Source organism: Amblyomma mixtum, chromosome 2 (assembly GCF_055824585.1).
Source record: "Amblyomma mixtum isolate Tamu chromosome 2, ASM5582458v1, whole genome shotgun sequence".
NCBI classification, from domain to species: Eukaryota; Metazoa; Arthropoda; class Arachnida; order Ixodida; family Ixodidae; genus Amblyomma; species Amblyomma mixtum.
The window spans coordinates 103,796,829-103,820,450 of NC_143013.1; the positions used below are offsets into that span (position 1 = coordinate 103,796,829).

The following is a 23,622-nucleotide window of genomic DNA, read 5'->3' on the forward strand; positions in this document are numbered from 1 at the left end:
TCAAGGACCTGTTGCGCTGGCTTAGAGGAGGTCGGCGGGGCGCGCCGTGCCAAGCGGCCGCCGTTACCCGAGCCGAGTTGGTAGCCCGTCTCTCGCTCCTGGTATGACGTCACGCCATAAGGTCACTAGCGCCTCTAGCGGGAGGAGCGCGGTGGTGATCTCTTGTATTACTCCCAAAAACAGGGGACCAGTTCAAGGACCGGTTGCGCTGGCTTAGAGGAGGTCGGCGGGGCGCGCCGTGCCAAGCGGCCGCCGTTACCCGAGCCGAGTTGGTAGCCCGTCTCTCGCTCCTGGTATGACGTCACGCCATAAGGTCACTAGCGCCTCTAGAGGGAGGAGCGCGGTGGTGATCTCTTGTATTACTCCCAAAAACAGGGGACCAGTTCAAGGACCGGTTGCGCTGGCTTAGAGGAGGTCGGCGGGGCGCGCCGTGCCAAGCGGCCGCCGTTACCCGAGCCGAGTTGCTAGCCCGTCTCTCGCTCCTGGTATGACGTCACGCCATAAGGTCACTAGCGCCTCTAGCGGGAGGAGCGCGGTGGTGATCTCTTGTATTACTCCCAAAAACAGGGGACCAGTTCAAGGACCGGTTGCGCTGGCTTAGAGGAGGTCGGCGGGGCGCGCCGTGCCAAGCGGCCGCCGTTACCCGACGAGCCGAGTTGGTAGCCCGTCTCTCGCTACTGGTATGACGTCACGCTATAACGTCACTAGCGCCTCTAGCGGGAGGAGCGCGGCGCGCCGTGCCAAGCGGCCGCCGTTACCCGACGAGCCGAGTTGGTAGCCCGTCTCTCGCTCCTGGCATGACGTCACGCTATAACGTCACTAGCGCCTCTAGCGGGAAGAGCAAGTCTTTCTAGGAGGTATTGGAAGAGCGCGGCGCGCCGTGCCCAGCGGCCGCCGTTACCCGACGAGCCGGGTTGGTAGCGTGTCTCTCGCTCCTGGTATGACGTCACGCTATAACGTCATTAGCGCCTCTAGCGGAGGAGCGCGGCGCGCCGTGCCAAGCGACCGCCGTTACCCGACGAGCCGAGTTGGTAGCCCGTCTCTCGCTCCTGGTATTACGTCACGCTATAACGTCACTAGCGCCTCTAGCGGGAGGAGCGCGGCGCGCCGTGCCAAGCGGCCGCCGTTACCCGACGAGCCGAGTTGGTAGCCCGTCTCTCGCTCCTGGTATGACGTCACGCCATAAAGTCACTAGCGCCTCTAGCGGGAGTAGCGCGGCGCGCCGTGCCAAGCGGCCGCCGTTATCCGACGAGCCGAGTTGGTTGCCCGTCTCTCGCTCCTGCTATGGCGTCACGCTGTGACGTCACTGGGCATGGCATGACGTCAGGGGGAATTATAAAGGTTAAACGTGCCAAGTGGCCGCCGCTACGCGAAAGGCCGTTCTTGGGAGTAGTATTGCTTTCGAAATAAAAGTGCCCCCTCCAATTTTTTGCCCTGAATCTTAATGCCGATTGGGATCCTGTCTTCGCGGTTTTAGAGCGCATCTCACCACCACCACCACCAGTGGCACCCGTTTCTGCGTTTCGCGGCGTCGCCGTCGCCGTTGTCCGTTGTAACCAGCAGTGGAGACCTTAGTCGCGTGTTAAGCGAAACCAATGGTGCGGGAGCTTGAAAAACAGAGGGCAAAATGGGTAAATTGGTTTTTGAGGAAAGGAAATGGCGCACTATCTGTCTCACACATCTCGGTGGACACCTGTACCAGAGGGAAGGCGCATAACTGACCTCTTGGAGCAGTGGGCACCTCAATTGTGCTTTAAGGGGACAGGGTTGGCCCTATACCTCCCATATATTTTAGCCTATGTTTGTGACCCGTTTTCTCAGGATCTTTTAAGGTTAGAGCAATCATATTGGTACCGTTGAAATTAGCTCTCCAAGTTCTCTTTACTGAACCAGAAGTATTGTGTAATAAAACGAGGCTTTTAAGCATGAAATGCTTTTAGCTCCCGTTGTCGGCAGTGTGGTGACGTCACGCCGAGACCGAGAGCCATCATCCGGGCACTGAAATCCACTCATCCGGGCACTGAACTGCAGTCATCCGGGCACTGAAATCCACTCATCCGGGCACTGAATTGCAGTCATCCGGGCACTGAAATCCACTCATCCGGGCACTGAATTCCAGTCATCCGGGCACTGAAATCCACTCATCCGGGCACTGAAATCCACTCATCCGGGCACTGAATTCCAGTCATCGGGGCTCTGAAACGAGAACATCCGGGCACCGTACGAGACTTAACGAGATTTAACGAGACTCTCTAAGCCCTCCTACGCGACGGCATGCAAGCGCCGGTTGGTCTCCAAAGGAGTCACAAAAAATAACTGCTGCCAGTGCCTTCTCAATGTTTATCAAGATATCAGTGGAGCTGTGGGTTTGATAATGCACGGAATTATAATTTCCGATTTCTAATAACGCGTGCAAAAAGCACATAAATGCCACGTTACACTTCGTTGTCATACGTGATCTCTTAGGGGCTTCGCGCATCGAAGCAAAGGCGCACAGGGGCCCGGGGGAGAAGCGCTGCGTTCAAAGGGCAAGGCATCGCGCCGAACGGGTGGTGGCGTTCCTCCCTTCCTTTACGGTGCGGTTCGGGTGTCCACCGAGATGACAGAGAATTACTGCGCCATTTCCTTTCCTCAAAAAACCTTGCGTTCAAATGGCAAGGCATCGCGCTGAACGGGTGGTGGCGTTCCTCCCTTCCTGTATGGTGCGGTTCGGGTGTCCACCGAGATGACAGAGAATTACTGCGCCATTTCCTTTCCTCAAAAAACCTTGCGTTCAAATGGCAAGGCATCGCGCTGAACGGGTGGTGGCGTTCCTCCCTTCCATTACGGTGCGGTTCGGGTGTCCACCGAGATGACAGAGAATTACTGCGCCATTTCCTTTCCTCAAAAAACCTTGCGTTCAAATGGCAAGGCATCGCGCTGAACGGGTGGTGGCGTTCCTCCCTTCCTGTATGGTGCGGTTCGGGTGTCCACCGAGATGACATTAGGCCCGTAAACATTTCATGCTTACTCTACTCTCGTTTACGGGAGAGGCAGAGTTTTTTTTTGTTCTTGTTTTTAGTGAACCTACTCATTTTTCAGTCAAAAATGGCGAATGACTAGCTTGTGAAACAAAATCCCTTGAACTAATTTTTATAATTATGGTTCAGTAGATGTCCCGCAAGGCTGCAATAATGTTGGCAAAAAATGATGTTTCTAGCTGCTGCGGTTCCAGAGGAAAAGGGGCAAACGTTGCGAAAATCGACATTTCGAGATAAATAGCCTTGAAGTAAATAAAAGCGCTTTATTCCAACCCTGCACGCTGTAAATACTTGCACCAGCCTCGTAACCACCTCCAGAGTCAATCTTTCTCTTCTTCGTTTGCTGCCTTGCTTTTCGGGTCTCTTTTGTAACCAGCTGTGCAGCCCTGTATGCAATGTACAGTCGTCGCTCCCAGCAGCTGCACCTTTTCCTATGCATCGTAAGGCATACACAATCCTCGCGTTGACTTCATAGAGGCCCGACGTTGTCTTTTTTGACGTCTGGAATTGATGCGAAGAAGAGCACCTTACGCAGTTGAGAGAGTAAGTGCAAGCAACGCCAGCTCTTCGTGCTGCATTTTCGAGCAGCTGCAAGTCCCCAACGCACACTTTACACGCACAGCTTTCACGATGGCACACGACAGCATGTCAGTGTCATTCAGAGCATAGCCACTGTCACAAAAAATCTCTGCCTCTCCCGTAACCGAGAGTAGAGTAAGCATGAAATGTTTACGGGCCTAATGTCATCTCGGTGGACACCCGAACCGCACCGTACAGGAAGGGAGGAACGCCACCACCCGTTCGGCGCGATGCCTTGCCCTTCGAACGCAGCGCTTCTCCTCCGGGCCCCTGTGCGCCTGCGCGGCCTTGCTTCGATGCGCGAAGCCCCTAAGAGATCACGTATGACAACGAAGTGTATCGTGGCATTTATGTGCTTTTTGCCGCGTTATTAGAAATCGGAAATCATAATTCCGTGCATTATCAAACGCACAGCGACTGATATCTTGATAAACATTGAGAAGGCACTGGCAGCAGTTATTTTTTGTGACTCCTTTTGAGACCAACCGGCGCTTGCATGCCGGTCGCGTAGGAGGGCTTACAGAGTCTCGTTAAATCTCGTTAAGTCTCGTACGATGCCCGGATGTTCTCGTTTCAGAGCCCGGATGACTGGAATTCAGTGCCCGGATGACTGGATTTCAGTGCCCGGATGATGACTCTCGGTCTCGGCGTGACGTCACCACACTGCCGACAACGGGGGCTAAAAGCATTTCATGCTTAAAACTCGCGTTTAGGTCATCCATTCGTGCTGCCGAGTGCGACAGCTTTGAAGAAGACGCGCACGCGGCGGCCGCTGCGTCCAGCGTCGGAATGCGTTGCGAGGACTTGGTGCCACGAGGAACGACCTTATTACGATTCCCGTGAAAGCACCGCTTTTGAAATAACTTCTTCGTCTTCGCGTCATATCATGAACGCTTAGAATCTAGCCTCAAAACAATAAAAAACTAATTTTGACCGTGAAAGCAAGCCGAAAGAGAAGCAAAACAACCCGCGTCGCGAGATAAACCGGCAGCGTCTGAGAATTTTTTTCGCTAAAAACGGTACGCTAGCTATTTACTGCTGTTGCCAGGCGAGCAATAACTTTTCTGCTAAACATGGAGAAAACGGGCGTTTTTTTCCATTGTTTTTTTCTACCTAGGAGACGTACAGAGAGAGAGAGAGAGAGAAACAACTTATTGCCATAGATTGGCGGGATTTAGGGCAGGTGGGCTTGGTGTGGCCCCCAGGTGGGGGCGACTTCCTGGGCCCACGAAATGAGTGCCAGTTGGATGCTCTTGTCTGGCCTTCTGAGGAGTTGGTTCCATCCGTCTTCGGAGGGAGCTGGCAGTAAGGTTCGAGGGGGCGGATTTCCCGCGCAACCCCAGAGGATGTGAGCCTGGGTGGCGATTTCTCCCTGGTAACAATTTTGGCAGACGGGGTCGTATTCCCCGTCTGTGATGAGTGAAAGTCTAGAATGGCTAAGGATAGTGTGTGTCTGCAACCTGCGGAGCAAGTTGGCTTGCGCTCGATTCAAGTCGGGGTGTGGAGGCGGGAACTGGCGTCTCATCTCTCTGTAGAGGTTGGCAATTTCGGCAAAGGTCTGGGGATCCTCGGCAAGAGCGTCTGGGTCCGTGGGGCCGGCCGCCCGGTTGGTTAGTCCTCGGGCTAGTCGGTCGACCCCTTCGTTTCCAGAGTTTCCCGCGTGGGCGGGTACCCAGACCAGGTTGATCTTATGGGCGGGAGTGCAGCCGCGAAGGACGCGTGCAGCGGGGTGGCAGATAAAACCTGCCGAGTAATTTTGTATTGCTCTTTTGGAGTCGCTGAGGACTGTGCGCGTACGTGGGTCAGCGATGGCCAGCGCGATGGCGGTTTCTTCTGCCGCTGTCGGAGAGTGAGCTACTACTGTGGCGGCGGTGACGAGAGTAGACTGTGGCGTGGTTGCACAAGCCACGTATGTGTTTGCACTTTGCCGTGCAGCATCTACGTATATTGCGTGTTCGTCGGCAAGGTATGTGGCATCTAGTGCTTGGGCTTTCAGCTGACGGCGCGTATCATGGCGGCGAGGTAGCATGTTTTTGGGGATTGGTTTTATAACTAGGCGGCTATAGACCCCTATCGGAATGGGCGCCATGGGGTGGACGTCGCCGATGGGGTTGATGTTGAGACGGTCAAGTATGAGCCGCCCGTGTTTAGTGCGGGAGAGGCGGTGGATTTGGGCGGTCTTGTGTGCCTCTATGAGTTCTGTGAGCGTGTTGTAGATGCCGAGTTGGAGGAGGTGCTGTGTGCTGGCGTACTGAGGTAGCCCCAGTGCCGCTTTGTACGCTGAACGTATAATGCTGTTCACAGCTTCCTCGTCCTTCCGGCGGAGGTGATAGTAGGGGTAGGAGTAGACTATCCTGCTAATGAGGAAAGCTTGAGTGTGCCGACAGAGGTCATCCTCCTTCATATATCTGCGGCGGGTGCTGATGCGGCGGATAAGGCCGTTGATCTGATTGGCTGTGGTGCGGAGGCGCTGAATGGCCTCCGAGTTTTGCGTGTTGTTTTGTATTAACATACCCAGAACGCGGATGGTGCGGACCGGAGGTATGGGATGTGTGTCGACTTGAAGCACAATAGGTTCTTGCGGGTCGGGGACGGGCAGGCGAGCTCGTCTGTCCCTGATGACTAGTAATTCGGACTTCGTGGAGGAGCATGTGAGCCCGTTCGCCTGTACAAAGAAGTGTACTTTATCGATTGCGGTTTGGAGGGAGTTTTGGATTTCCCCGTCAGAGCCAGAGTTGGTCCACAGGGTGATGTCATCGGCATATATTGAGTGTTTAATGTGAGGTATCTCTTCCAGCAGCGGAGGGAGGCCTCTCATTGTAGTGTTGAAAAGGAACGGAGATAGGACTGCTCCTTGTGGTGTTCCTCGGGTGCCTAGTGTGATCTTCTCGCTGTGGAGGTCTGCAATGTGAAGTTCTGCTCTACGATTATGAAGAAAGTCGGCGATGTAGTTGTAAGTGCGAGTGCCTACATTCATTTGTGAGAGGTTTGCCAGGATGGAAGCATGTGACACGTTGTCGAAAGCCTTGCTGACATCTAGGCTTAGGATGGTTCGTGTAGCTCGGATGGGTCTCGGATCGAGGATGTCGTGTTGGATTTGCCACATAATGTGTCTTGAGTGGAGAGGCCGGTTCTGAAGCCGATCATAGTGGGGGGGAAAAGGTCCTCTTGGTCTACGTGAGTGTGGAGTCTATTGAGTATGACGTGTTCCATGACCTTTCCCAGGCAGGACGTGAGCGAGATGGGCCGAAGGTTGCCCAGCTCGAGTCGTTTGCCTGCCTTAGGCATGAAAATCACTTTGGCATGCTTCCAGGTGTCTGGAAGGCGACCGTCATGCCAGTGTTGGTTGAAGAGATCCGTGAGTGCCTCGACGGACTGATCTTCGAGGTTACGAAGCATCTTGTTGGTTATGTGGTCGTCGCCAGCGGCCGCGGTGGTTTTAATCTGGTTGAGGGCGGCGCGGACTTCTCCTGCCGTGATGTCGGCGTCCATGTTGGTGTTCTGAGCATTCGTGTATCCTGAAGGGATGGGAATTTCAGTGGAAGTATTGATGTATTTGTCTTTCAGGGTAGCGAGGAGTTCCTCATTTGTTCCCTGAAAAGCGTGTATGACACGGGTGAGGTTCTTGTGAGATGTGGATTTGGTGTGATTTGGGTCCAGTAGATGTCTGAGCAAGAACCATGAGTTTTTGCATCCTAACTGGCCGTTAAGACGGTCGCAGGTTTGATGACATTGCTCCTGACTCAGTTTGACGGAGTAAGCTTCGATCTCTCGCTCGAGGCGAACGAGACGGAGCTTGAGGGGTCGATTGTGTTTTTGTCGGAGCCAGCGAGCGCTAAGACTGCGCTGGGCCTCCCACATGTGTATGAGTTTGGCGTCGGGAGAGGGGCCATCCTCGTTCTGGGTAGTCGTGGAGGTGGCATTGGCGGTGTCTTCGAGCAGCGAGTTTGTCCATGTGTCCAGGTCGTCTATGGGGGCCGAAGTGCGTTTGGCGCGCACGTATCGGAAGGCGTCCCAGTTAGTGTGCCTGATTGTTCGGTTGGGGGCTTTGCTGTGTGTAGCCGTGAAGGTTGTGCTGAGAACATAGTGGTCGCTACCTATGTTCATGCCGAGGTTTTCCCAGCGTGCGTCTGGGATGTTGCGGGCGAAAGCGAGATCGGGGCAGCTGTCCTGTGTGACACTGTTTTCAATGCGAGTAGGCCTGTCGGGGTCTAGGAGTAGTGTCAGGCCCAGTGTTTGGGCTGTCTCCCACACTTTGGCTCCCTTACGACCGCATGCTTTGCGGGGGTAGCCCCACTCGGTATGCGGCGCGTTGAAGTCAGCTAAGATGAGTAGCATCCCTGTTTTTGCAGTCGCGCAGGCCTTACGAACGAGGGTTGCCACTCGTGTGCTTTTGTCGCTAGGGGGGCTGTAGACGTTGAGGATGTGGAGCGGGGCTTGTGAGCGACTGTTCGGTAGGACCTGTACGAAAGTGTGCGGAACCTCGGGGTAACTAAGGTCTATATGATTAGCTGCTAAATTTCGGTGGACCAGGATGGCGGTGTTGGGCCGGTGGTCTGGTGTCGTTTGTTGGTTATATGCGGCGTAGCTGGTAAGTTTCGTGTCCATGTAGGTTTCCTGAAGTGCGATGATGTGGGGGGTGTGCGGCTGGGCCTGCAGGGTGTGCTCCAAGGCTCGCCGCTTCGCCTTGAAGCCCCTGCAGTTCCACTGCCAAACTGTGAAGGGGGAGCTAGCCATTGCGTTTCCCGTAGGGTTCGGGGCGCTGTGATAGCGCGACGGGTGATTTAAGAATGCCGCCTGCACGTGAGCGCGCGGTTGCACTCTCCGATGTGGCGACAATAATGGGTGCTGGGTAGTTAGGAGAGGTTGTCGACTTCAAGGGGGTTGCTGATGCCGGGAGATTCGTGAGGGTATCCAGTCTGGCATGAAGGGTTTGGATGTTGGCTGCCATTGTGGCGCAGCTTTCTACTAGACGGTCAATGGTGGGGGCGAGTCGAAGGAGGGCGCCCTCGAATTGGGCCATTCGCGCATCAGCTGCCTCGAATTTGGCATCTATGTCTGCTTGTGAGGAGGGGGGAGGTGCTTTACGCTTCGTGCGCTTAGACTGCTCAGTGTCCATGCGTGGATCACCTACAGGGTCGGATGTGGGAGCGTGAGCCACCTGCTGCGGTTGCAATTTGGGGTTTGCCTGTGCTGATTCTAGGCTATGAATTTTAGCGTTTGCTTTGGCCAATTGTAGCTGTAGTTCCTTGACCATGTCTGCCAGCTCCCTTACCTGTGAATCTGGTGGAGAAGCGGTGACTTGTGCAGGAGTCTTCCATGCAACTTGTTTGGCTACTTTGGTGTCCGGCCGGGCTTGAGAGCTGGCCCCAGAGCTGCGTGAGGCGGATGTGGAACGGCTGCGAGTGCGGCTGGAAGGGCTGTCGCTGCTGTCGCGGCCAAGCGGAGGGAAGGAGCCGTCCCGCAGTAGGTTGTGGTCGCCGCGTTTGCGGTCTCGGGACCGGGACTGGCGTCCGGGGTTTGCCGAGTTGGAGCCGGTATCGGTGTCAGTGACCGACGGGGAAGACTTGGGCCGAGTGGAGGACGTGAACCGGTATTTGCAGCTTCTGCTGCCTGTAGGGTGGGCACCTTTGCAGACGATACATGAGGCTTGGCACGTGGGCGGTTGGCCAGCTGGAGGAGGGTCATGGGCTGCGCCACAGCGTCGGCAGGTTGGTTGTCGCGGGTGGGGGCACACATCCGCCCTGTGGCCTAGCTTCCGGCAGTTGAAGCATGCCTCCGGACGGCTTTTGTAGGGGAACACCTCAAAAGTGAAGCCGAGATACCTCACATAGCGGGGTAACTTGGCATTGGCGATAGTCACCACGAAATGTCGTGTGCGGCCCATGCGGCGTGCGGCGACTACGGGGAGATCGGGGTTTCGAGCTTGGAGCTCAGCGAGGATCTCAGCGTCGGTCTCGTGACTGTAGGCTCTGTATATGATTCCTCGAACGGAGTCATCGGGGGCTGGGGCGTACGTGGCTACCCGGATGGCGTTGGAGTCAATGGTTAAAATTTGTATTTTAGCATACAGGAACGCCCGTTATTTGTCCGGTGTGCTGATAGTGACAGTGTTGTTTGTGGGGTGGATGCGGACGTGGTCGGCGGTGATTGCAAGGCGGCCGTCGATCTTGGCGGCGTTGTGGATGGCCATCGCCAATTTGGCCGGGCCGACTGCGTTGAGGTCGACGGTACCTTGCGGTCGGAAGACGATTTTGTAGTCCTCTGTAGGCAGGCGAGGAAGTGGTCGTCTTTTAGTCGGCGGTGGTGGACGGCCGTACAGATCTCCCATAGATGTGAAAGGAGGCGTGGTCGGTCACCACCTAGGTTTCGGAAAAGGTCCATTTTCGAGGTAAATAATTAGTGCACACGCAAGTGACCCATTGGGAATCGTGGAAGAAAGATTGGGAATTCCAAATATCGAAAAAGCAAAAAATCAATTTTTAAAAAATATTTGCCTACCCTGTTCCCTTAAGCTACGTGGCGGTAGTGATGGATGTGCCTTGCATGCGTTGGCGTTGACAACGTTATGCCAGAAACGCGGCGCTGAAGCCATAGGCCTTCGGCGTTCGTTGTGTTCATTGACGTTGGCGTCGAGACATTTTACACTCCGATCATTTTAAGGAAAGGAAGTGCGCATAATGGCTCCCTGGGTCAGTGGACGCCTGAATCGCGCTTATAGGTACGAGAGTGAGATGTAGGCTGCAAGCATTGACAACGTTGTGCCAGAAACGCGGCGCTGAAGCCATAGGCCTTCGGCGTTCGTTGTGTTCATTGACGTTGGCGTCGAGACATTTTACACTCCGATCATTTTAAGGAAAGGAAGTGCGCATAATGGCTCCTTGGGTCAGTGGACGCCTGAATCGCGCTTATAGGTACGAGAGTGAGATGTAGGCTGCAAGCATTGACAACGTTGTGCCAGAAACGCGGCGCTGAATCCATAGGGCGTCCGCGTTCATTGTGTTCATTGGCGTTGGCGTCGAGACATTTTACACTCCGATCATTTTAAGGAAAGGAAGTGCCCATAATGGCTCCCTGGGTCAGTGGACGCCTGAATCGCGCTTATAGGTACGAGAGTGAGACGTAGGCTGCAAGCATTGACAACGTTGTGCCAGAAACGCGGCGCTGAAGCCATAGGCCTTCGGCGTTCATTGTGTTCATTGGCGTTGGCGTCGAGACATTTTACACTCGATCATTTTAAGGAAAGGAAGTGCACATAATGGCTCCTTGGGTCAGTGGACGCCTGAATCGCGCTTATAGGTACGAGAGTGAGACGTAGGCTGCAAGCATTGACAACGTTGTGCCAGAAACGCGGCGCTGAAGCCATAGGCCTTCGGCGTTCGTTGTGTTCATTGGCGTTGGCGTCGAGACATTTTACACTCCGATCATTTTAAGGAAAGGAAGTGCGCATAATGGCTCCTTGGGTCAGTGGACGCCTGAATCGCGCTTATAGGTACGAGAGTGAGACGTAGGCTGCAAGCATTGACAACGTTGTGCCAGAAACGCGGCGCTGAAGCCATAGGCCTTCGGCGTTCGTTGTGTTCATTGACGTTGGCGTCGAGACATTTTACACTCCGATCATTTTAAGGAAAGGAAGTGCGCATAATGGCTCCTTGGGTCAGTGGACGCCTGAATCGCGCTTATAGGTACGAGAGTGAGACGTAGGCTGCAAGCATTGACAACGTTGTGCCAGAAACGCGGCGCTGAAGCCATAGGCCTTCGGCGTTCGTTGTGTTCATTGGCGTTGGCGTCGAGACATTTTACACTCCGATCATTTTAAGGAAAGGAAGTGCACATAATGGCTCCTTGGGTCAGTGGACGCCTGAATCGCGCTTATAGGTACGAGAGTGAGACGTAGGCTGCAAGCATTGACAACGTTGTGCCAGAAACGCGGCGCTGAAGCCATAGGCCTTCGGCGTTCGTTGTGTTCATTGGCGTTGGCGTCGAGACATTTTACACTCCGATCATTTTAAGGAAAGGAAGTGCGCATAATGGCTCCTTGGGTCAGTGGACGCCTGAATCGCGCTTATAGGTACGAGAGTGAGACGTAGGCTGCAAGCATTGACAACGTTGTGCCAGAAACGCGGCGCTGAAGCCATAGGCCTTCGGCGTTCGTTGTGTTCATTGGCGTTGGCGTCGAGACATTTTACACTCCGATCATTTTAAGGAAAGGAAGTGCACATAATGGCTCCTTGGGTCAGTGGACGCCTGAATCGCGCTTATAGGTACGAGAGTGAGACGTAGGCTGCAAGCATTGACAACGTTGTGCCAGAAACGCGGCGCTGAAGCCATAGGCCGTCCGCGTTCATTGTGTTCATTGGCGTTGGCGTCGAGACATTTTACACTCCGATCATTTTAAGGAAAGGAAGTGCGCATAATGGCTCCTTGGGTCAGTGGACGCCTGAATCGCGCTTATAGGTACGAGAGTGAGACGTAGGCTGCAAGCATTGACAACGTTGTGCCAGAAACGCGGCGCTGAAGCCATAGGCCGTCCGCGTTCATTGTGTTCATTGGCGTTGGCGTCGAGACATTTTACACTCCGATCATTTTAAGGAAAGGAAGTGCGCATAATGGCTCCTTGGGTCAGTGGACGCCTGAATCGCGCTTATAGGTACGAGAGTGAGATGTAGGCTGCAAGCATTGACAACGTTGTGCCAGAAACGCGGCGCTGAATCCATAGGGCGTCCGCGTTCATTGTGTTCATTGGCGTTGGCGTCGAGACATTTTACACTCCGATCATTTTAAGGAAAGGAAGTGCGCATAATGGCTCCTTGGGTCAGTGGACGCCTGAATCGCGCTTATAGGTACGAGAGTGAGACGTAGGCTGCAAGCATTGACAACGTTGTGCCAGAAACGCGGCGCTGAAGCCATAGGCCGTCCGCGTTCATTGTGTTCATTGGCGTTGGCGTCGAGACATTTTACACTCCGATCATTTTAAGGAAAGGAAGTGCGCATAATGGCTCCTTGGGTCAGTGGACGCCTGAATCGCGCTTATAGGTACGAGAGTGAGACGTATGCTGCAAGCATTGACAACGTTGTGCCAGAAACGCGGCGCTGAAGCCATAGGCCTTCGGCGTTCGTTGTGTTCATTGACGTTGGCGTCGAGACATTTTACACTCCGATCATTTTAAGGAAAGGAAGTGCGCATAATGGCTCCTTGGGTCAGTGGACGCCTGAATCGCGCTTATAGGTACGAGAGTGAGATGTAGGCTGCAAGCATTGACAACGTTGTGCCAGAAACGCGGCGCTGAAGCCATAGGCCGTCCGCGTTCATTGTGTTCATTGGCGTTGGCGTCGAGACATTTTACACTCCGATCATTTTAAGGAAAGGAAGTGCGCATAATGGCTCCTTGGGTCAGTGGACGCCTGAATCGCGCTTATAGGTACGAGAGTGAGACGTAGGCTGCAAGCATTGACAACGTTGTGCCAGAAACGCGGCGCTGAAGCCATAGGCCTTCGGCGTTCGTTGTGTTCATTGACGTTGGCGTCGAGACATTTTACACTCCGATCATTTTAAGGAAAGGAAGTGCGCATAATGGCTCCTTGGGTCAGTGGACGCCTGAATCGCGCTTATAGGTACGAGAGTGAGATGTAGGCTGCAAGCATTGACAACGTTGTGCCAGAAACGCGGCGCTGAATCCATAGGGCGTCCGCGTTCATTGTGTTCATTGGCGTTGGCGTCGAGACATTTTACACTCCGATCATTTTAAGGAAAGGAAGTGCGCATAATGGCTCCTTGGGTCAGTGGACGCCTGAATCGCGCTTATAGGTACGAGAGTGAGATGTAGGCTGCAAGCATTGACAACGTTGTGCCAGAAACGCGGCGCTGAATCCATAGGGCGTCCGCGTTCATTGTGTTCATTGGCGTTGGCGTCGAGACATTTTACACTCCGATCATTTTAAGGAAAGGAAGTGCGCATAATGGCTCCTTGGGTCAGTGGACGCCTGAATCGCGCTTATAGGTACGAGAGTGAGATGTAGGCTGCAAGCATTGACAACGTTGTGCCAGAAACGCGGCGCTGAATCCATAGGGCGTCCGCGTTCATTGTGTTCATTGGCGTTGGCGTTGTCAACGTTTTACACTCCGATCATTTTAAGGAAAGGAAGTGCGCATAATGGCTCCCTGGGTCAGTGGACGCCTGAATCGCGCTTATAGGTACGAGAGTGAGACGTAGGCTGCAAGCATTGACAACGTTGTGCCAGAAACGCGGCGCTGAAGCCATAGGCCGTCCGCGTTCATTGTGTTCATTGGCGTTGGCGTCGAGACATTTTACACTCCGATCATTTTAAGGAAAGGAAGTGCACATAATGGCTCCTTGGGTCAGTGGACGCCTGAATCGCGCTTATAGGTACGAGAGTGAGACGTAGGCTGCAAGCATTGACAACGTTGTGCCAGAAACGCGGCGCTGAAGCCATAGGCCGTCCGCGTTCATTGTGTTCATTGGCGTTGGCGTCGAGACATTTTACACTCCGATCATTTTAAGGCGAAAGCCTTTAATGCCTCATACTGTCGTTAGCAGACGCTGTCGGCAGCCGTGTCGACAAACGCGTCGGCAGCCGTGTCGACAGACGCGTCGGCAGATTTGTCCGCCTTTCGGCGTCACTGCTTAAAAACAAACTGCGCCGAGGGTGGGAATCGAACCAGGGCCTTCGGCATTTGAAGCGGAGACGCTACCACTCCGCCACGAAGGCGCTTTTTTTTTTTGTCTTTATTGCCTGTTTTGACAGATTACAACAGATCATAAACAGATGTTCTGCGCTGCACACTCAAACAACAAGAACGGACATGTGTTTCACTCGCGTGAGAAAATCAAAACTGTCTCAGGGAACACAACTCTCCCATCAACTCGATAACTTCATCTCCAAAACATAGCTCCTTGTACACTTCACGTAGCTTAAATATGTTTTCTTTGAAGTAATCGCGGATAGAACGCGCATCTTCATCACAGTGTCGTACAGCCATCCTGCTTCGCCAAATACTGTGCAGGCCAAGCAGGAAAATTACATCATATTTATAAAGATCCGGCTCTATGTCCAGGAATCGTATCCCATACGGCGTTAGGGGTAAGTCTTTCTTTATTGTACGCTGGAGCACGTCCCAAAAGAGCAGCGCATCCCAGCAATCAATAAAAACGTGTTCTATTGACTCTGGTTTGCGACACAACAAGCAGTCAGCACCCCATGGTAGAAACAATCTCTTTTCCTCCATCCATGTTTTAACCGACAACGTCCCAGTGTGTAACTTGAAGAAGAACGTCTTCACACCCGCTGGCACCAACATTTTTCGTACTCTTTTTAAAACATTTCCTGCTTGGCCTCCACTATACATAGATCGATAGATTGGCTCCGGGAAGACAGAGTCGAGCAAATCTTTTAACAATTTCTTACGCGTGACATTAGAAAGATATTCCAAACTGAAGCGCGCATTCAGAAACCGGAAAGCAAAGACCACTTCTTTCAAAAACCTACTTGCACTGTATCTCATCCCGTCCACACTGGAAATAACATAGTTTGGCAAAGCCGAAGAAAGCCTCACTTGAATAAATGTCCGCAGGAAAGGGTCGCGTTGATCTCGAAGAAACAGAAATCTTGACACCACCTGCCTCAGGTACAAGTGTGGCAAGGAAAGACCCCCTTTTCTCAAACGCAGAAATAAATTATCACGTTTAGTCCTCTCCCATGAGGACTGCCAAACAAAAACTGCGAAGAGACGATGAAACTTTTGAATGCTAAGTCGAGAGCATGAAAGGACCTGCAACAAATAGCACACTTTTGAAACCAGATATACATTGCATATGTTTGCGCGCGTGAATACAGACAGTTCCTTCCCCGACCATTTCTGTGCACGCGTGGAGAGTTCTTGAATTTTCTCCTTCCAAAAGTCATCGTTATCTCGATACTTGTCAAGAGGTACACCTAGGTATTTGGAAGGAACATGTGACCATTTTACACTTGCATGAAACAAAGGCGCTGATGCCCAATTCCCATGCCAAAGGCCCGCACACTTGTCCAGGTTAACAACGCTATTGGTTACATCACAAAATCTACGAACAACCGACATCGCATGTTCTATGCTCCGCCACGAAGGCGCAAGGTTCGAGCATGAATAAAGGCGCATCTAGTGAATGCATGGGTTTCATAAATAAAATAAAAGGAGTAAAGTGAAGGAAAGGAAAAATAAAAAATAAAAATAAGAAAATAAACAAAAATCAACAGAATCAAAATAATATATGAAAATAAAAAAAGTCAATAAAAGTAAGAAAAGAGCAAAAAATATGATAAATAATAAATAAATAAAAACAAACAGTGCGCCAGGAAACGCTCTCGCCTTGCAGCACTTTAGAGAGCCAAGTGCCCCCTGAATTTTAAGGAAAGGAAGTGCGCATAACTGGCTCCCTGGGTCAGTGGATGCCTGAATCGCGTTTACAGGTACGTGGGGTGATGAGAGAGATGTGGGCTGCATGCGTTAGCGCTGACAACTGTGAGCGAACTCTCGCGATCAACCATTAACTGCCACCTGCCACGGTGGCAGGGTGGGTTGGGACTTTGAACGCAAGAGGCGCCCGTGCGCTGTGCGATGTCAGTGCACGTTAGAGATCCCCAGGTGGTCGAAATTATTCCGGAGGTACCTCCACTACGGCACCTCTTTCTCTCTTTCTTCTTTCACTCCCACCTTCCTCCCTTCCCTTGCGGCGCGGTTCAGGTGTCCGCCGAGTTATGTGAGACAGATACTGCGCCATTTACTTTCCTCAAAAACCAATTTACCAATTTACTCATATGGGTGAGCATCCCGTTTCTCTCGCTCGTAACGCCTCCCACGGCTGTGGCAACCTCGCGAAATACTTGCATAGACCTCTTCTTTGAGAACCAGGCATTGGCGCAAGTCGAGCAAAAAATTCAGGGCACTTTGGCTGTCTAAAGTGCGTATAGGCTAAAGCGTTTTCCGCAGAAAATTGTATTTGAGGAAAGGAAATTACGCAGTAACTGCCTCGCTTATCCCGGTGGACACCCGTGAAAATTCAGGGGGCACTCTAAAGTGCTGCAAGGGGAAAGCGTTTCCTGGCGCACTGTTTTTTATTTACTTTTTATTTGTCATATATTCTTTTTAATTTTTGCTCCTTTTCTTATTTTAATTGTTTTTTATTTTTATTTTCATATCATTTTTATTTGTTTTATGTCTCATTTTTATTTTTATTTTTCCTTTCCTTCACTTTATTCCTTTTATTTTATTTATGAAACCCATGCATTCACTAGATGCGCCTTTATTCATGCTGGAACCTTGAGCCTTCGTGGCGGAGTGGTAGCGTCTCCGCTTCAGATGCCAAAGTCCCTGGTTCGATTCCGAAAGGCGGACAAATCTGCTGACGCGTCTGTCGACACGGATGCCGACGCGTCTGCTAAGGCATTAAAGGCTTTCGCCTTAATATTAAGGCAAAAGCCTTTAATGCCTCATGTAGTCGTGACCAAGGAATGTTAGCAAATGTGTCCGCGTTTCGGCGTCGAGGCTGGGAATCGAACCAGGACCTTTGGCATTTGACGTGGAGACGCTACCACTCCGCCACGAAGGCTCAGGGTTTGAGCATGAATAAAGGCGCATCTAGTGAATGCATGGGTTTTATAAATGAAATAAAAGAAACAAAAATAAAAATAGGAATATGAAAAGGGACAAAAATGCAAAAAAATGGAAAAACAAATTAAATAAAAACAAACAGTGCGCCAGGAAACGCTTTCGCCTTGCAGCACTTTAGGGAGCCAAAGTGCCCCCTAAAGATTTTTATCTATTTCTCCGACCACAAAGCTTCCTTCATGTCAATCAAGAACTGTTAGCGGAGTGTTTCTTGAGGAAGGAATATGTGTGACAAATAACAAGTTGTCTGTAGTTGTACACACGTCTTACTCGAATTCTTTGCCTCAATCTACCGAAAAGCGGAAACAGCTGATGAGCTGCGCTCATATTTCGCTTTAGGAAGTAACGTAATCGTCGGCAATTTTTAGAGCGCAGCTCTTTGGCGTCCGTTCCTGGGTTTCGCGTCGTCGTCGGCGTCGGCCTCGTAACCAGCTCCGCCCCCCTTTCATCCCCCCATCGCTATCGGCGTCAGCGGCATCAGTCAGTCGCTGCTATCTCTTCCCTCCTCCCTTTATCGTGTTGTCCGCTTGCTGCGCGCGCTTCTGCCCCCATCGTTTGCCGCTGGGTGTACACGCCGCCCCCCTCCCCCCTCTTCCTGCGAGTCTCCGGTTGTCAGAGCGCCGGCTCGAACTTAATACCTTTCTTCGCTCCTCCTCCAATGCAACCCCTGTGCGGTGGCAATCAGAAAGCCAGATCGGTGGCGGCGGATCTGTATATGTGCACCGCCCGAGCCGAAATTGCGAATACGTGTGAAAAATAAAAAAAAATTCTGTGATAGCGCATACATGTGTTGCTCGATTTCTTTGCCTCAATCTATCGAAAAGGTGAAACAGCTTATTTGCTGCGCTCAAATTTCGCATTAGGAAGTAACGTAATCGTCGGTAATTTTTTGCTCCATCGAACAACGAGGAGTTCTGATTTGGGTTGGGAACACTCGAGTCTGTCTCGTCCTGCCTCCTGCTGCGCCGCGTCAGCCGCTGCTTGTAGAGTTTCTTCTGTTTGTCCTTCCGAGTCGCGGTTTGTACAGATGGCAACGCCGTCCGCGTAGAGGGTATGATGGATGTTCTGAATGGCTTCGAGCCTGTCTGGAAGCTTCATTGAATGCAGGTTTAAGAGGAAGGGTGACAGGAGGGCTCCTTCTGGCGTTCCTTTGTTGCCGAGCTTAATTGGAGGTCCGATTGTGATACCTACCGCTCTGGTTTCTTGGAAGGCTTTAACGTAATCGTACTCCCGTTCGCCTGGGTTGAGGTCGGCCAGGTATTTGATGATGGTATCGTGTGACACGTCGTCGAATGCCATTTTAAAATCGAGTCCTAGTATTTCTCTCGTGGTTTTAAGGGAGGGGTCGAGTATGCCTCGTGATAGCCGAAGCATGACGTCTTGAATGGAGATTCCTCTTCTATAGCCATGGAGTGTGGCTATAGGTCATGGTCTTCGGTGTAGTCCCGTAGTCTGTTCATTACCACGTGCTTCATCAGTTTCCGGAGACAGGATGTGAGGGGAATGGGTCTTAGGTTGCCGGCGTTGAGGTTCTTGTTAGGTTTCGAAATCAAAGTCACTTTGGCATGTTTCCAGCAGCTGGGGATGATTCCTGTCTCGCAGCATATGTTGATGTAATCTTTGAGTGCGTGACAGATTTCAGGTCTAGGTTACGGAGTGCCTTATTTGTAATTAAGTCTGGTTCTGCCGCTGAGGTTTGTTATAAGCTGGACCAGCGCATTCAGACTTCTCCATCACTGAATGGCTCGTCCAGCTGCGGGTTAAGTTGTCTCGAATATTGTGGGCTCGCTTCTCCGCCGTGTGCGGTGTTTAGACATTTGTCCCGGAGGAGACACAAGAAGTTATTTTCGTCCTCGTGGTGTTGATGGATGATTGTAGCGAGCTGTCCTTGCGCAGTCAACTTGGACAGCATGGGGTTTAGAGGGGGAGCAGTCTCGCCAGCGGTCAGCTCAGTTGCTAGATTTTTGGTTGTGCTTCTGATGTCGTTTGTTGATGCACCGACCATTCTCCCCGACGTATTCCTAGCCGCAAGATAGAGGGATGGAATATACGACTCCCTAACTGTGCTTTCTTCAGTTCGTTCGCCTGGATTGTTACCCTGTTTACAAGGCCTAGAAAGGTAGCGAGGGACAGAAAACATGACGCCAACTCCTGCTCTTTTCCTTGTTCTTTCTAAATTGTGCGAAACGTTGTGTACGTAAAGCCAATCTTTAGTTGCGGTCGTTTGCATTCGGTGAAGTACGCTTTTTCTCTTGCATGGCGTTTAATATTTTGCTCGGTAGCCGAAAAAATGTTAAATTTTATATGTCTTCAAGATTCACATCTTGAAAACATAAAAATATACGAGATGTATAAATAACTGCGCGCGAGAAGACTGAGCTAAGCGCACTCGGCTTCTTTCTTGCGGCTAGGCCATCATGGCTGAAAATGACCTGGTTCTCACTGCCATGTCGTTGGGGGCTCATGTCCCACCTTTCACCATATGTTCACTTCACTCTCTTGTGCCTGCGTGCAGGGCGTGATGCACCGTGACGCGCTGGTGTTCCGCCGGGTGCGGCAGCGGAGCCTGCCCGTGGTGATGCTCACCAGCGGCGGCTACCAGCGCCAGTCGGCCCGCGTCATCGCCCGGTCCGTGCTCAACCTGTGCCGACAGGGGCTGCTCGCCAGGGGGCAGCCGCGCACGGCCCACGCGCACGAGCAGCAGGTGGGCACAGGGCACCAATCCACATTTGATGATGATGATCGTGCGGCTTTTCCTTTTAGAGTGTCTTCATACTGCCGAGAAGGAAAGCTGGCGGCGCTGCACTTCAGCCAGCACGTAGAGGAGCAGGAATGCTGGGAAGGAAAGGTTTCGTATTAACGCGATAGCGCTACAGGCTCCGCTGTGCGGAAAATCCGGCGTCGGTGTCGGCGTTGTGAGCGAAAAATCAGGAGCATGACTTTGCCAGGGGGTCCCCAGAGAGCAACCTAGGAAGCAGGTGGGCCGCCTGGGTCATGCGACCTTGCGGCGTCAGCACAACCTGCTGATTAGATTTTGAGCAAACTGCCCACCGTGGTAGGTGGCAGTTGAATTAATGATTGGTCGCTCGGGAAGATTAGCCTGGGTCGCGCAAGACCCACCACCGGGAGCACCTATAGTCGGATACAACTTAAGTGTGCAGTGAAGCTCCGCCCACATTCAGCCTCCGCGCGCAGAATTCCTCCACGACGAAAAAGTAGTCCGCTGCTTAAACGTTTCTTGTTACGTAAACAAGAAGCTTAGCACAAAAAAAAATTATGACCTCTAGAATTTTGATACGTAGATTGTTTGATATAGTCAAACATTAAGAAGCTGATTTCATTTACTGTTTAGATTGGCCAGCGAAGTAATACAAAACGCCGCAGACCGCGGCCCAGTCTTAGAAACTTCTGTTTTTTTTTTTTTAAGTTGTATTCTACTATACCATCGCAGGTCAGTGGCGCATCTCTTAACAGCTGCACCACTGCGCCAGGAGGGGTATGAGGACTCCCATGGATCTATGGATGTAAAGCAGAGAATGACATTCTGGATATGTGTGACAATTAACCTATCACCCTATCGCGTCATACCCTTAAGGCGGAGCCCAAGTGTCGCCTCCAGTTTGTTGGCTTGGCTGTTGTTGAGCATAAAACGTGGATCCGTAGCAGTGCAACTCTTCTCGCGGAAAGCATGGGAAAAATGCCGTGGAAGCTTCCATATACCATCCCTTCCATACCCTTCTGTTAAATTTATCAAAGAAATGATAAACCCACTACTAAAATAATTTGCGCGCAGACAGCCTCGCGGTGCAGCTGCCGGTCCCGAGGCATAATCCAAAGTTTTCGGCCCAGCACTACCCAAGCCCGTAAGACCTCATCTTCCCGGCGTTCCCGCGCTGGATGAAGTTCTGTTTAAGAAACTCGCATAGACGGTGGCGCCAGCTTTCCTTCTCGGTAATATTGAGAAACTCTATGTAGTACGTGCATCCTAGCCGGCAGTTCCATTAGTGCGAAACAAGTGCGTGTGAATGCGGCGCCAGCACGCAACGCTACGAGGAAACACTACAGTAGCGTAGCAGACGATGCCGACAGCCTGTCACTCTAGACGGGTCACCGTAGCGCTGGTATGAAGTGAACGAGGAAGGCGTGACAACAAAGGCAGTTGAATACGACAGCGCAGTGTTAACTGGCAAGTACACATTTTTATTGAGTGGGCTAACCCATCTTCTTGTCCCTACACCGTTTACATGCACCTTGCTAAATATCCTACCCCTTGCAATCCGGGTTGACTCGGCCCTACCTGACGGTCGCTCAGCCCGCCCGCAAACGTTTACATGAGCCCTTCGAGTCGACTCAACCCGACATTGCCGAGTGCATATAAACGATCAGTATACAGGGTGTGCCAAGGCAGCTGTTGAGCGTACAGCTGCAGCTAGGGGCGCAGCTTATGGAGCAGGTGTCTTCAGTTTCACCTGCATTATAGCAACGTTTTTGTCTCCGGTTCTATAATGGTTCCGTTACAGAAGTGAAGCGCTGTTTAAAATTTTATATAATTCTTTGATGATCTTTTATTATCGAATTTTCCTGCACATCTAGCGGTTCAAAAGGCAGTTTTCACGAATTTCCTCATCATTAGAAAAACACTCATAAGTACTCGAGGCCATCGGCCTCAAAGTAAAAAGCTAAAGGATTCAAAGTAAAAAGCTAATTACCTCCACATTATGCTAATATGAAAATTTTGTTAGCGTGACTAAAGTTTAAGAAATCGGTGTGTCGCCAGTTAGGAACAGTTAACATTTGCGAGTGAACAGTTATTCTTCGCTCCTTTTCAATCACAGGGATTAAACGCTTCTTCTTTTTGCTTTCCAGGATATATCATCGTCTTCGACTGAAAAATGAAGCTGAATCTCTCACAAGTAAAGGCCTTTGAGTCGGCAGCTAAAACTTCCTGCATTTAGACAAATAAGCCCGCGTCGGTTTCTGTCAACGTTGCCTCTCTCGTTTTTCTCTTACTACGCCCTACTTCCTGTATTTAAAAAAAAATATACTTATTTGCAGACGTTATATTATATTGTTGGCCACTACGCAGATATATATCCACCTGTACATATAGCGTATTACAAATGCCGATAATAAAGTTTATCTCGTTAGCCAGAGTGTGTGTTCTCTCTTGCAAAGAGGTGTGAACCTGCGGGAATAGGTTCATTGACATCAGCCTTACTATGCCTACTCCAGGACAATCGCCTCTTCCATAATATCTCTCCATTTAACCCTGTCCTTTGTCAGTTGCGGCCACTGTATCCCCGCAGACTTCTTAATCTCATCCGCCCACCTAACTTTCTGCCGTCCCCTGCTACGTTTGCTTTCTCTTGGAATCCACTCCGTTACCCTTAAGGACCAGCGGTTATATTGCCTTCGCATTACATGCCCTGCCCAAGCCAATTTCTTCCTCTTGATTCCAACTAAGATGTCATTAACCCGCGTTTGTTCCCTCACCCACTCCGCCCTCTTCCGATATCTTAACGTTACACCTATCATTTTCCTTTCCATAGATCGCTGCGTTTCCCTTAAGTTGGCGGGAATGGGTCAGCTGCCGTGAAGTAGGCATGCCTCTTCGCATGTTTCCGACCGTCATTTCAACGTACTCATGAAATGCCAATAAAAACCAAGACATAGTTCTTCGCTGTGATATGAAACGCTAAGTAAGCGCGAATAGCTTTTTGGGCCGTTATCGATGAATGTATAATAAGAAGGAAGGAGAAACTCGTGGATAGGCTCTGGCTCCCTTAGACGTAATCTTTTCGTATATATCGCAGTCCTCTGGGGTCTTTTCAGTGCCAGCATGTTCCGCAATCGGTCGACGCTGAGCTCTGTTTATGATAAAGAAAAATTTGCACACAGAAAAGCGTTTTGGAATCCAGAGGCGTTTCTAATGTTATGGTTGGCATTCCGCACGTGTGCACTCGAAGTGCCGGACTATAGATCTGATTTTATTACAGCTACTTTCCTCGCAGAATAATTGTACCGTAAAGATTCATTGCGCGCGATCGTGTTTGAAAAAAAAAAGAATTTAGGAGAAAACTTGCGCAAAATACCTTCAAATCTCGCTTCGAATCTGTGCGATGCGCATCCAACAACCGAAAAGCCGTTAAGTGGTGAGCGTGACATTATTTTTTTGTTTTGAAATCCGGTGGGCATATTCGCTCGACTTCGCTCATTTCTTGGGGCCTCGTGTCGGATAGAGAGAAAAAACACAAACAGGACAATTTAAATCAAAATGGGAGAAAGAAATTTCAAAACCTCCGCACGTTTGCACTTCGCCACTGTACTGAATAAGTATGCACCGCAATGCACAAAGAA

The 23,622-nt window shown here is 51.2% G+C and overlaps 1 protein-coding gene across 2 annotated transcripts in view; it reads left to right on the forward strand.

Annotated features, from left to right (window-relative positions):
• Positions 1 to 22,418, forward strand: part of HDAC11 (Histone deacetylase 11) — a 74,512-nt gene extending 52,094 nt beyond the window's left edge. For both annotated transcript variants that reach the window (XM_089572293.1, XM_089572295.1), the window contains exons 9-10: positions 19,781 to 19,969; positions 22,132 to 22,418. In XM_089572293.1, the coding sequence (XP_089428419.1) occupies positions 19,781 to 19,969; positions 22,132 to 22,161 (219 nt within the window). In that variant the 3' untranslated portion in view covers positions 22,162 to 22,418. The remainder of the gene's footprint in view (positions 1 to 19,780; positions 19,970 to 22,131) is intronic.
• The last annotated feature ends 1,204 nt before the right edge of the window (positions 22,419 to 23,622 follow it).